This window comes from Ammodytes marinus (genome assembly GCF_949987685.1).
Source record: "Ammodytes marinus genome assembly, chromosome: 20".
In the NCBI taxonomy this organism is placed as follows: Eukaryota; Metazoa; Chordata; class Actinopteri; order Uranoscopiformes; family Ammodytidae; genus Ammodytes; species Ammodytes marinus.
Window position 1 is genome coordinate 16,111,871 of NC_137224.1, and position 12,771 is coordinate 16,124,641.

The window sequence follows — 12,771 nt, forward strand, 5'->3', positions numbered from 1 at the left end:
GGCAGGCCTCCCCTTGGAATTACCTCGGGCCAGCCAAGGCCACTGGCCATTGATCCTGCGGGGGCTTAGGGTAACTAACTACGCGTGGGCGGGTGTGGATGGCGTACAACTGGGGAACAGTAGGGATTTTGTGTATTAGGATGGATTGAGTATTATGTGCTGTATGAAGCGAGAAGGTGTTGGTGGGTGTGACTGTGAAGGGGACGGTCTGAGAATGGTAATGCAGAAAACCGGGGCCTCAGCTGGGAGTAAGAGTGGCAGGTGGAGACTGGGGGAGCCAGGACCCTCTGGAGCCCCATCAGTAGCGTGCTGTGTCATACGTACGTGTGTGTGTGTGTGTGTGTGTGTGTGTGTGTGTGTGTGTGTGTGTGTGTGTGTGTGTGTGTGTGTGTGTGTGTGTGTGTGTGTGTGTGTTTGTGTTTCATAATGAATGTGAAGCAATTGCAACGAAAGGTTTGGGGGGTTTGAGGATGCGCTGGATCAAAGATGTAAAGTCTGTTCTGGTTGTCTTTGAGGTTTCATGGGATGGAAACCAGTAACCAATGAGCATTGTGTGCTGTGTTCATTATACACACCTGACTGCTTGTTTATCAGTCAGATATGAGATTTGGGTGTCCGTGTTATTGTGTGTGTTATTGGGGGGGACCACTCATCCATTTCCTCTGTATGAGGGGGGAACCATTAAGGGGTGGATCCATTGTGACTGTGCCCTGTCCACTTCCCGGAGACATCCATCATAGAGGGGCCCCAGACCCCCCCCCACACACACACACACCCTGCCTCCGCTTCCAAAGCCCCCAGGGGAAGGCCCTAATGAGTGCCAGATCGCCCCACCCATCTGGGCCTTATGGTGATCACCTCCAGTACAGTACGGTATAGGGACAGTCCACACCTGAACCCTCCCCCCTCCCCCCAATGACACACACAAAAAACAAATCCAATGTGGCAGTTAAACATCAAATATCTTCTCATAGCTTGAATTACTTTACAGTTCAGCATGATGTCTCACAGCTTAAAAACATACTAACAATACACAATATATATGATTCCACTTGTGTACATCAACAAACTTGATTCATCAGAAAATTATGCCATCTGAAATTTGTAATTGCTGCTTTGTACCGCCCACTGAATCCTCGCCGAACATCAAATGTTTTGGCAGCCTTTCTTCTGCGATTTGCATGGCAATTATATTCCATTGTACAAACACCGGAACACAAGTAGCACCATGTGCCGTGTCATGGCAGGACAAAGCCGCCAATGTATGGGTATGAATTTAAAAGCCTGGCCTAACGAGTCCAATATGAATTGCAAATGAATCGGTGCCATCAGTGCAGCTGACTCTGTCAAGACTAAGAGTCCTTTTTTCAGCCCTCCCTTCCCTTCAGTGCGTGTCCCGAGAGACGCATTGGTGCCTCCAGATGAATTCAAACTCACTGAGGCCTCGTAGATGGAATATAGAAAACATTTTAGATTCCTTTGGAGAAGTTACTATTGCATAATACAAAGCTCAGGGGCCTCCAGCTCTGCATCTGCAAGTATGGGAGCTTGAGAAAAATCTTCCCCCTGCAACCAGTTTGAAAGGGTCCTTGAAATCTGTAAAACTGACTGATTTGTTTTCAATGGAAAAGAAAGATGGGGTCCACATAAAAAAAAAAAAATTAAAAAACAAGCTCAAAAACAAAAAGCTACACTCTTCACGTCAGCCACAATGAATCCCAGACTAATTACTGTCACTTGAGTTTTAAGACAGAACAACAACACAAAGACACTACGGATGGAATAAATATTGCAGAAGAGAGAGATATTTTCTGTCCTAAAATCAAGTGCAAAAGTTGTCTGTTGCTAATGTAGCGTTATTTCCTAAACCACGGTGCATATCATTAGCTAACTACTTTATTTAACAAGGTTATCATTTACATCCGGAAATGGAACGTCCACTGTGTGGGAGGCAAGGTGATATGTGTTCTATATGTTCTGGACTGAGTTCGTCGGGAAGTTTGAAGTTGACACTCGAGCAGCACCGGCTAAAACATTATTTTACACTAGTTTGATGGTAATAAACTGCTTTTGTTTATTTCTGTGAATTATTTTTTTTTAATTAATTTAAAGACCAACTATTATGCAAACTGCACCTTTTCATGGTTTTTCAATATTAATATGGGTCCCTGGTGTCGGTGTGACTAGAGACTCACAAAGTTTGAGAAAAACAACCCTTTCTCTTTTTCTCCGCCTCAACCTTTCTAAAAATATGTGTTAAAAAAAGATTTATTTCCTCTTATGACATCGTAAGGGTGGAAGCCAACTCCCCCCATTACTAACGTAACTTAGCACTACCTCCACACCCCCAGACACCCCTGAATCTAACTGGCAGTTCGATTCAAACCCACAGTTAAAAACTCAAATAACAATTGTAAACCTGAACATTAACATATAATATGTGACCTTTAGGTGTATAATTTTGAATGATAAACGTTTTGGATGACTTGTTGAAAGGAAATGTAGCCTACAACTGTCTACTGCTAGAACTCCGATAAAGCTCTCCACTCCATCTTTTGAAAAGTGTCGCGTTCTCTGCAATTTCTTAAAAAAACGGTGACTTCTTGGAAATGAACAGGAGCTGCACACACTGACACTGTAACCTATCAGGTTAAAGCAGTGCCGGTAACTCAGAGTCAATAATATATCGATAAATCTCTCTGTACCTCGAGAGCAGAATGCAACCTGCCCCGTTGTGTGTGAGTGTGGGACAGAACTTGAAGAAGTCAGCCTTTAACACACACACACACACACACACACACACACACACACACACACACACACACACACACACACACACACACACACACACACACACACACACACACACACACACACACACACACACACACACACACATACACACAAACCCGGCTCTGATGACAGTCCCCCTGGGTTGAAGCAGAGGTCAATGAAGAAGTGTGATGTTGCGGTAACTCTGAATTTACCCTTTGACCTCCAGCTCACCCGAGGCTTATCTCCTCAACCTCCATTTTATCTCCCTCTTTCTTTCTTTCTTTCTTTCTTTCTTTCTTTCTTTCTTTCTTTCTTTCTTTCTTTCTTTCTTTCTTTCTTTCCGCTGACCGTACACCTGTCATGCCATCTTTCAGCAGGAAACCCATCAAGAAGAGTGAGATGCGAATTTCCAGCCAAGCAATTTTAATGGATTCCTTCAAAGCTACAAGAGAGAGAGAAAAAAGGGCTGTGTGTAACATGACCCTTATGTGCCAATACAGAGAGGGGATGGGGGGGGAGGGTGGTGTATGCCAATGTAGGATAGGATAAAGCTTCCTGCTAATTGTAACTGAAGCCGAGCTGACCAACGCTAACCGCTTCTAATGCTGGAGTCAACCCAAGGTCAGAGCGCTAGGAGATAGAGCTATCGATTCCCCAGACAGCGCAGCGCGGAGGAGAAACTTCCAGTCCATCTCTGTGGCTCATCGCAGCAGCAGCAGCAGCATGCGTTGTTCCAGATCCAATCTCCGCTTCCAAACACCATTAGTGGAATCTTTGTCAGGGGGGCTCTGATCTCAATTGCCCCCCGGTGAAGCTACGTATATGTTATCTTATAGAGAGATGAGGAGAGATGGAAGATAGACACCATATCTTATCCTCTTTGATTGTCTAAGCTATAAGCCTTGAGAGGAAAAAGCCACCCTCCCCCCCCCCCACACACACACACTCACACACACACACAAACATAATGTCGACTCAGTGAGCACTACAGCTGACCCTACGTTTGCTGTGGATCATTGCTTGTAGGATCATTCTGGTTTGTTACAACCTTGCTTCTTCTATTAATTTATTTACAAAATGTTGTATTTGTGGCCATAACTTTTGGCAGTTATATTTTCATTGCACTTAACAAGGTAACTTTTGAATACTGATGACGTATGAGGATAAACAGGACGTGGCAGGTTAGTTGTCATGAAGATGCCATGGAATAAAGTTTGGTTGAAGGTACTCTCTGAGAGTCATGATCAAATTGGGGTCTTATGTTTCGAGTCAATATCGGACAGTAGCCCAACTGCTGAAATCTGGGAATGTGGTGGCGTGGCTAAAAGGAAGTCAACCGACAAGAAATACAAGCAGTGAAGCGGTCACAGGTTTGATACGACCCCCCGTGTTGGCTAAAATTAGAATGGTAATACAATGATGGTGAAGCAAAGTTAACCTTGATTTTAGTACCTTTCGGGAAACACAGATTTTTCTGGTCTGCCTGCTGAAAATCATTTTATCTGACTCTGCGATGATTCAGACCCAAGCAAAGGCAATACTAATGACTATAAAAAAAAGTGTTTTTGCTGGTCTCGTTTGCTGTCACAAGTAATTTATAATCGAAAACATGGATCCATATAGTCTCTTTAATGAAATTATATCATAGGGTACCGCTTGTGAATGTTCATGCAAAAAGAACTCATAGGTAATCCAGTTTAAAACCACAGTTAAGGATTCCCTCCGTAGAAGTTACTGTGCGATGTCTTTATTTGTCTTTCGGGCCTTAAGCTCTTTATAGTGCGGCTCTTTCATCAAACCAGAAAAAAAACTCCCTTTCCCAAACTCTGTCCTGAATATCTGTCTGGAGAAACATCAGATAATAAAGAGACCGGGGTTCAAAGCGAATGTAGTAAACAGGAAGCAGATGTCCTTTTTTAATTCCTACTGTAATGTTTCCAACGTTAAAAAAATAATGTTATAATAATGTCAAATTCGTACAACAATGTGTTTCAAACCCACACACAAGCTCAGTAATGCTCATAAGACTATTATTGGGTGGGTGCATACTCACAGTTTCCGCGTACAATGAGGGATTATTATGAACATTTCCGGTGTTTTCCCTCCGAATAAAGTGGTTTAGTCATCTGGCTAAGCTGCTCTCTTGTTACCAATCTGTCTAACTGCTTGTGTTCTGTGACAATTCTGACTTTTTTTGTAGCGTTGTCGACGTGTTCCCAGATCTTTGGCGAGGCCAGTGTATTGTAACCGATATAAACCCTCTAAAATACAATAAAATTACGCTGGAAAATGAGAAAGCAGGAGATAAGTTTTTTATTTTAAAGGTAACCTACTATGCAAAATGTGCTTTTTCCTGTTTATTCAACATTAATATGGGTCCCCGGTGTGACTAGAGACTCCCAAAGTATGAGAAAAAACAACCCTCTATCTTTTTCTCAACCTCCAACTTTCTGAAAACCGTGTTCAAACCATGCTGAATTTCCCCATATTATGTCACGAGCCACGCCCCCTCATTACCAATCTAACTAAGCACTACCTCCACCTGTGATAAGCACAGCCCCAGATACCCCTGAATCTAACTGGCAGATAGATTCAAACTAGGGCCAATCAGAGAAGACTGGGCTTTTTGGAAGGTGGGGCTTAAAGACAGGCTCTAAAACAAACTGTTTCAGACATATGATAAAAAGAGGAGATTCAACAACGGCACTGTGAGAAATGTGAGAAATATAAAGTTTTTTTTGGACACTACACCATGAAAACCGTTTCTAGAACAAACTCAAACTGCAATTTTGATCCTGAAAAGGGGTATAATATGTGACCTTTAAAAACCTATTATAGCAAACTCTTTTGTTTGTGTTTATTGTCTGTTGCAAGTGACCAAAACAAAGACATGTTTTCCTTTGTGTGCCTGTGTGTGTGTGTGTGTGTGTGTGTGTGTGTGTGTGTGTGTGTGTGTGTGTGTGTGTGTGTGTGTGTGTGTGTGTGTGTGTGTGTGTGTGTGTGTGTACTGTGGGGTGTGTATATGTTTGTTCTGAAGTGGTATGAACACATCATTAACTCCCAGTGTAACGTGACCCGGAGTCAGAGGTCAATTGACAGAGCTGACAGTGATGTCAAGTGGCTCGACACGCGACGAGCCCCATCTGGCCCGACGGGAGGACGCCACAATCTGCTGTCGCTTTGACAATCGCCCGGTGTGACACACGCACAGCAGACATGCTTCCAATGCTGCCACACAGTAGTAAAAAAAGCTACAGTGGCTTTTTTCACTACACACATTTTTCTTTTCCAAAATCATCCTTTTTCGGGGTTAGCTCTGTTATTGGTTCAGTTGTCGCTGACATGCCAATGAGCCCTTCCAAAGCTGAGCCAATGCCACTATACTATTGAGCCCCAGTAAGCATGGTGTAAGCTGGTTAGCAGCTCACAAAACACAGTCCAGATTTGGAGGCATCTTTAATCTGGCATGTTTAGAGCAGTTTGTAGGTCCATATACTGTAGGTGCACGTTGGATTTTTGAAGTGAGGATTATGCCAAAGTTAAGTACATTCTGTTCAATAAAACAGGACTTTGGTACAGAAAACTATAGCCTATTGGGTATAACTTGTCAAAGAGAAAGAGGTGTCTATGTGTCCACGTTAGGTCAGGAGTAGTCCCTCTCGACGTTGATAAGGATAGGTGGGAACCAGTGAGGAGATTAGACTGTGTAACTTTTGTGTGCTCAATGAATTTAAAATACATGAACTGTATATATATAATAATTTGTTTTGTACATTGTACCATGGATTGATAAGGTAAAGGAAGTGCATTACATTCCGGACACAGAGGCTTGGCTATTTGAAATAGAACATGTGTAATTGCTGACTTTAAAGGCGTGGGCTAAGAGAAAGATCCCATTATGAACTTAGTTTCAGTTTATCCGGTGGCAAAATGAATTAGATTATAAAAATGGATACTAAATGGGTATGTACTACACACTTGTGCGGCATGACACGAAAATAAACTTTTCATTCATTAATGTATTAATTCAGTAGGCTCATTTACAAAAAGCCTGTTAAAAACCTTTCCTTTCCTTAACCTTCCAAAATTGTCTTTAAAAATGTTTTGGAGACTTGGTCATGTCTGCCTGTTTTCTGTGTGTTTTCACGTTTCTGTGGAACAGGCTGAGAAACAAAGCCACATGACAACAGTAACATCTGGCTCAGGCTCCGGAGATGATTACAACTGCTGCTCTGTGAGAACTCATCCTGCAAGGCCTCTCTGTCTGTCTCTCCCTACTGTACACACACACACACACACACACACACACACACACACACACACACACACACACACACACACACACACAAATACACAAAAAAACACCCACACATGCACACATGCACAGATTGGCATAGCCAGATGGCAGCATCTCTTTGACTGTCACCTAAACCATCCTTTTGGAATAGCTATGGATATGTTTGGGTATGCAAACAGCAGAATGGCAATCATTTAAACGGGAGCTCCTGCAATGATGTGAAAAAAATAAAACTAACTAGTTGAGCAAAAACACAGTCAAAAAGTCCATCACTTAATTGATAAACAGTCAGTGGCTAAGTTAGTTTAGCGAAGCATTGAGTAGCATTTTAGGACAGATGTAGACACAGTATAAAAAAGTTTGTCAAATGAAGAGTAACACATGTTGGACACTTGGTGAGAGATTCAATGACTTTGCAGAGAGATGGATCACCTGCGCGTAATGTGTGTGTGTGCCTACCTGTACCAGTCTAGTCCCCGTGCGTAATGCCGGTCGAAGAAGTGCGGCTCCGAGCCCAGGGCGCGGATGTCCGGGTGGAGCCTTAGAAACTCGAGCAGCGCCCTGGTGCCTCCCTTCTTAACCCCTATGATCAGAGCCTGGGGTAACCTGCGGGTGGCTGTCCATTCTTTCCCCGAACTGTTCGCCTCTAGGACGGGAGCCTGGCCGCTGAATAACGCGCCTTCGCCAACCGTAGCGGCGGCGGCGGTATCCTCCTTGGTCCCGTTCCTCTCGTACAGCCATCCTGAGCCCGTGATGGGCGGCCTGATCTCAGAGTTCTTCTCGGTCAGCTCCGACTCGCAGCATCCGGTGAGGAGGTAGACCAGCGAGAAGCAGAGGATGCTCAGCGACGAGGCGATGGTGAGCCGGTGGAAGAGGCGCCGCAGGTCCGCGCTGGGGAAGTGACAGTGGTGGTGGTGGTGATGGTGGTGGTGACTGTGAAAAGCTGCCATCCCTCAGAAGAGATCCATGCGAGATAAGGTGCCATTCTTTCTAACACAAGTTCAACTCACGTCCCGGCATAACTCTAACGCCGCGCTACAACTCTTGGGAGAGTCTGGTCTCTCTCTCTTCCTCCTTCATGTTGCGCGTCCGGAGCGCATGCACTGAGCCAGACCAACCAACCAAGCAGGCAGCTTCAGTTAATCAGAGGAACTATAGTAGTTATAGCGTGACATCCAGAAAATGCGACCACTTTACTCACCCAACCTGGCAACGTGGGGTGGGAGAATAAAGCTCTATAATATCCGAGCGAGCCAGGTTTCTGCGAGTATTCTCTCTCTCTCTCTCTCTCTCTCTCTCTCTCTCTCTCTCTCTCTCTCTCTCTCTCTCTCTCCATGGGATTACTATGCGCCTCTCCATCACGGCTCATCTCACTGGGATCTCTAACACACACACACACACACACACACACACACACCCTCTCTCTCGTTTCTCTCATTAGATTGAGGGGTCATGGCCTGAGGCACCTATAATTCCAGTATTATTTATTGGGGGAACCTGGGGATGGGATAGATCCAGTGAGCAGAAGATGATGGTCATCTCCCATACCTCATATGAGCCATCATCACTCTCATCTTATATGATTGATTGATTCAGATTGTGTGTGTGTGTGTGTGTGTGTGTGTGTGTGTGTGTGTGTGTGTGTGTGTGTGTGTGTGTGTGTGTGTGTGTGTGTGTGTGTGTGTGTGTGTGCGTGCGTGCGTGTGTGTGTGTGTGTGCGTGCGTGTGTGTGTGTGTGTGTGTGCTCTCTGTAGTTTTGTGCCATAAAAGACTGTTGAACATCTTATATTAATTGATTTTGTGGTAAAAAGTCACACACAAAAAACATGTTGTGACATGAATGGAACAATCAGTAGGTTAACAAGTGTGGGTCACTGGCACCATGTGGAACTGGGTTTATCACACTCTCTGCTGACACTCTCAGACCAATCACATAATTGGCTTAGTGGTGAGACAGAATTAGACTGTATGGTGCAGCGGCCAATAGCCGGGCTGATCCTCCTGACCCCACAGGACAGTCTGTGATAGACAGTGCAGGTGAATGGGGGTAGAAAAACATTTGAACTTTCAGATTTTTTTTATGTAACTTTTGCTATATATTTATATAAGTGTGCATACATTTGCATCTCTTTGCAAACCAACATTCCAGATGTTGAAGATGAAGCCAGAGTTAAAAGCTTAATTTCATTTTAACAATATATTAGTTTCCAAAGGATATACAGAACATATTTTGGATACAACCTCTTTTCTTTTTATAAATTGAAAAGGACTATGTAAAGGTCTTTAAAATGCATTTTTCCCCCATGTTTTTAATAACAAATTGTATCATCAACAATGTTTTTGACTGCAGTGGGTCACCTTATATAAAAAAAATAAAAACCCTATAAATCTTGAAATAATGGCACACGATGTGAAAGAAACAATCTGCTGTGTAAATGTTTTGGACCCAAGTAGAGTTTGGGTTTTTTGACCTTCATAAGTGGATGCTTGATCACTTGCATTATCAGAGGCGTGTGTTGTTTTGCAGCCTCCTGTTAGGGCGCGCTGCAATGTTGGCTTTTATTATTGCAGTGTGCAGAGCTAAGGTACGGATAATAGCTCATAGGAGACTCATTAGTTCCCCCTTCCAACCACACACGCACAGGCACACACACACACACACACACACACACACACACACACACACAATCACTAACACACACGCTTCATGTTCCATTTGGCTTACCCCTTATCCCATAGCAGATGTGACCCTTGCCATAAAACCGCTGCATTGTCCTGAAATGAGAGTATAGACTAAAAAGATCTGGCATCCATTTACAACAACAAGATGAAACTTTGTGTTATTTGACTGTGTTAATCATCCTGTCCACTTGTTATAAAGACCAGAAGCAACCGATCACCAGAAAACCTACACCTCTAAATAAAACATTAGAGGTATTTTGTGATATTTTTTTAGTTATGGAATTTAATTTGCATTCCCTCACACTAAAGATGTATAATGTAGTCTGATTTAAAAAAATATGTTAACACTTTACAATAAGGGTATATTAATTAATACTTAGTTAATGCAGTATTAACTAAAGTGGTCCAAAAATATATAGAGAGCCTTTTCTATCAATACAGTGTCTCATTACCACTTTATTGAGCATCCGTGCCAAAGTTGCCATCAGAGTGGGCACATTTCCACAGTAAACCGAAACCAGCTCAATTCCATGAATATGGAGGGGAGAAGAGGTGCAGCTGCGGACTTCTTTTGTCTTGCACTAAAATCCTTAAAACAATGGCCTCGTTGCATTAACTCAAACTGATTTAGCCATCTTAAGCAGTTGAAGTATGATACTGTTGGTGCTCCTAAAAATAGTGGGTCCACTGAGGTTTTCAAATGCAGACTTCCAGGAAGGTGCAGTTGCAGGAATAAAATAGTACATGGATGGATATGTTCATAACTAATTTTTACAGTAGCTATATATGTTTTAAATGTGTTGAGTTACAGAGGGCTGATTGAACCAAAATATGTTAGTACAGTACACACCCCTGAAAAGTCTGATGATACATTTTTCACAAAACTTCACAAAACAAGGTGACACTGCTCACAGTGGATATACTGAATATGGCAACAGAACAAACCGTTTTCTGATCCTACAATATTGTCAACATGATAAATGTAATGGGATTCAATTGTTCATTTGTTTCATTTATTATATCTGTTGGACTTTAATACATTTTCTATTAAGACTTTTAATGCAAATACATTGACCAATTAGATCCATGTTAAGTTGCTATGGGTAATTTGGAAACCATTAAAAAAGCCATCCATTAACCATACAAGGCTTAGATAAGACGGCCTTATCTTGTTTAACTGCAGATTCAAATATTGTACATGAAAAGAAAATGGAAATTAAATGTTTTTCTAACTATAGAAGTATCAAAAATAATTAGTTTTAGTTTTGTTGGCCTCTTAAAGAACAAAAAAGGAATCAAACACCATAAAAAACACTATAGGCTACACTGCTCAACTGACCCTGAAATAAGACAATCATTAAGTTGTGGCCTAACTATTCAATACCACTTACCACCAAAGTCAACCTCACATAACTGTATCCCTTTATTTCACCACTGTGACAAACATTTACCAAGTGTGGGGTATAGAGCCCTTTATGCATTCATACACAGACATAATAAAGTGTCTGTGTATAAATCAGAGTTCTTTAATGGTATTCCCTGTTTATTTTATTCTCTAACCTCTCTCCATGGATCAGCAGGCAAGGTCGCTGCAGGTGAGGTTGTGTGTGTATGTGTTTGTGTGTGTGTGTGTGTGTGTGTGTGTGTGCCTTTTGTCTGCACTCGCCTGGCAGATTGTTGTGTGATGAAGTGGTCGTCTATAAAAGCCTGACCTATGGGGTCAGGGCCGGAGCACAGGCAGTGATTCATTGTCTGACACAGGGGCCCGGGCAAACCCTGATTAATGCACTCTCCTGCATCACAATGTATGCAATGAGGAGCTTTTAGAAATGTGTATATATATATTTTTAAATTGAACGGAATTGAATCGGCTGTGTGATTTCACCTGCTGTCAATTTTGGATAGTGTTTCACCCGAATTTGCATTTGCAGTGGAGGGACTTCCTTTTTTCAAATCAACGTATGAGCCATCAACTCCACCGTTTATATATCCGTCACACGGGGGGCCTGTCTGTCTTCCCTGAGTGACAGTCTAATTAGTGTTAAAGTAATGGCGTTAGTAATCAAGGCTAAATTACAGCCATAAGTCACTCAGTGGACGGCCTTATACCTGCAAGACATTCACTGCTGCAATCTAATGAACCAGCAGTCACTGACCGCCGATCTCGTCATCCATCCGAAACATAAAGACCTGCTAGTAACTGCTAGAAGTGTCTTTGTGTGCTTATTTTAAAGGCAAGCTCGCCCAAACTACAAAGAGAAAAAAGAAATGTTTCAATTCATTCCTATCTGATACGGTAAAAAGGGAGGAAACATTTGATAATGGCCTTTTAAAGCCCAATCTGCTACTTTTCCAAATTGTATCAACCCAGTTAGAATTGACCTACTTTAAAAAAAAAATCTCATAATCTTTCTGTGAAAACCACAAGAGAAGAAATGAGCAATAACACACCAAAAAAAAGGCTATAAGTAGATTATGTGAACATTACCCTGGGTTTCCCGGTGATTTCGTCAGTGAGATGTAGCCACGCACGCATGGAGGCTAACATAGTGATTATAAAGAGTGCGATCTAATGACGAGATCACGTTAGGAGTTGATTTCCTAATGCTGGCTTTCTACGTTAATTAAATCGAGTTGGGTTTTTTTCTGGTGCAAATTTCATTTACCGGTACTCTTAATAAAGAGTTACTGTTGGTACTTGCCAAACATTTCAGGAACAGAATTACTAGATTTATTCACAAGAATGCAGGAACACAGTCTCTGAAATACATTTTTTTTATGTACAGTATATGATGCCTGGAGAGTGGCTACTTTTGCTATTCAACCACACTTATTCATCGGGGACCATAACCTATACTTTAAAATTGCAAAATTTGGCTGCCAAACTTTTTAAACAAAATTCCTGGAGGGTTGATGAACAAGCGTATACAGAGACCTTGTTGAGGAGGTGGTCTGGGTACGCTTCAAGACAAATTCTGGTGCAGTTTGTTTGTGGGGAGATTGTGAGCAGACAGGAA

The 12,771-nt window shown here is 42.3% G+C and overlaps 1 protein-coding gene across 1 annotated transcript in view; it reads right to left on the bottom strand.

Moving 5' to 3' along the window:
• hs3st3l (heparan sulfate (glucosamine) 3-O-sulfotransferase 3-like) overlaps nucleotides 1-8,022 on the bottom strand; it is a gene marked incomplete at both ends in the record, with an annotated part of 15,494 nt that extends 7,472 nt beyond the window's left edge. The window contains one exon of the mRNA XM_080049410.1: nucleotides 7,532-8,022. Coding sequence (XP_079905536.1) covers nucleotides 7,532-8,022 — 491 coding nt within the window. The remainder of the gene's footprint in view (nucleotides 1-7,531) is intronic.
• Between the last annotated feature and the right edge of the window lie 4,749 nt (nucleotides 8,023-12,771).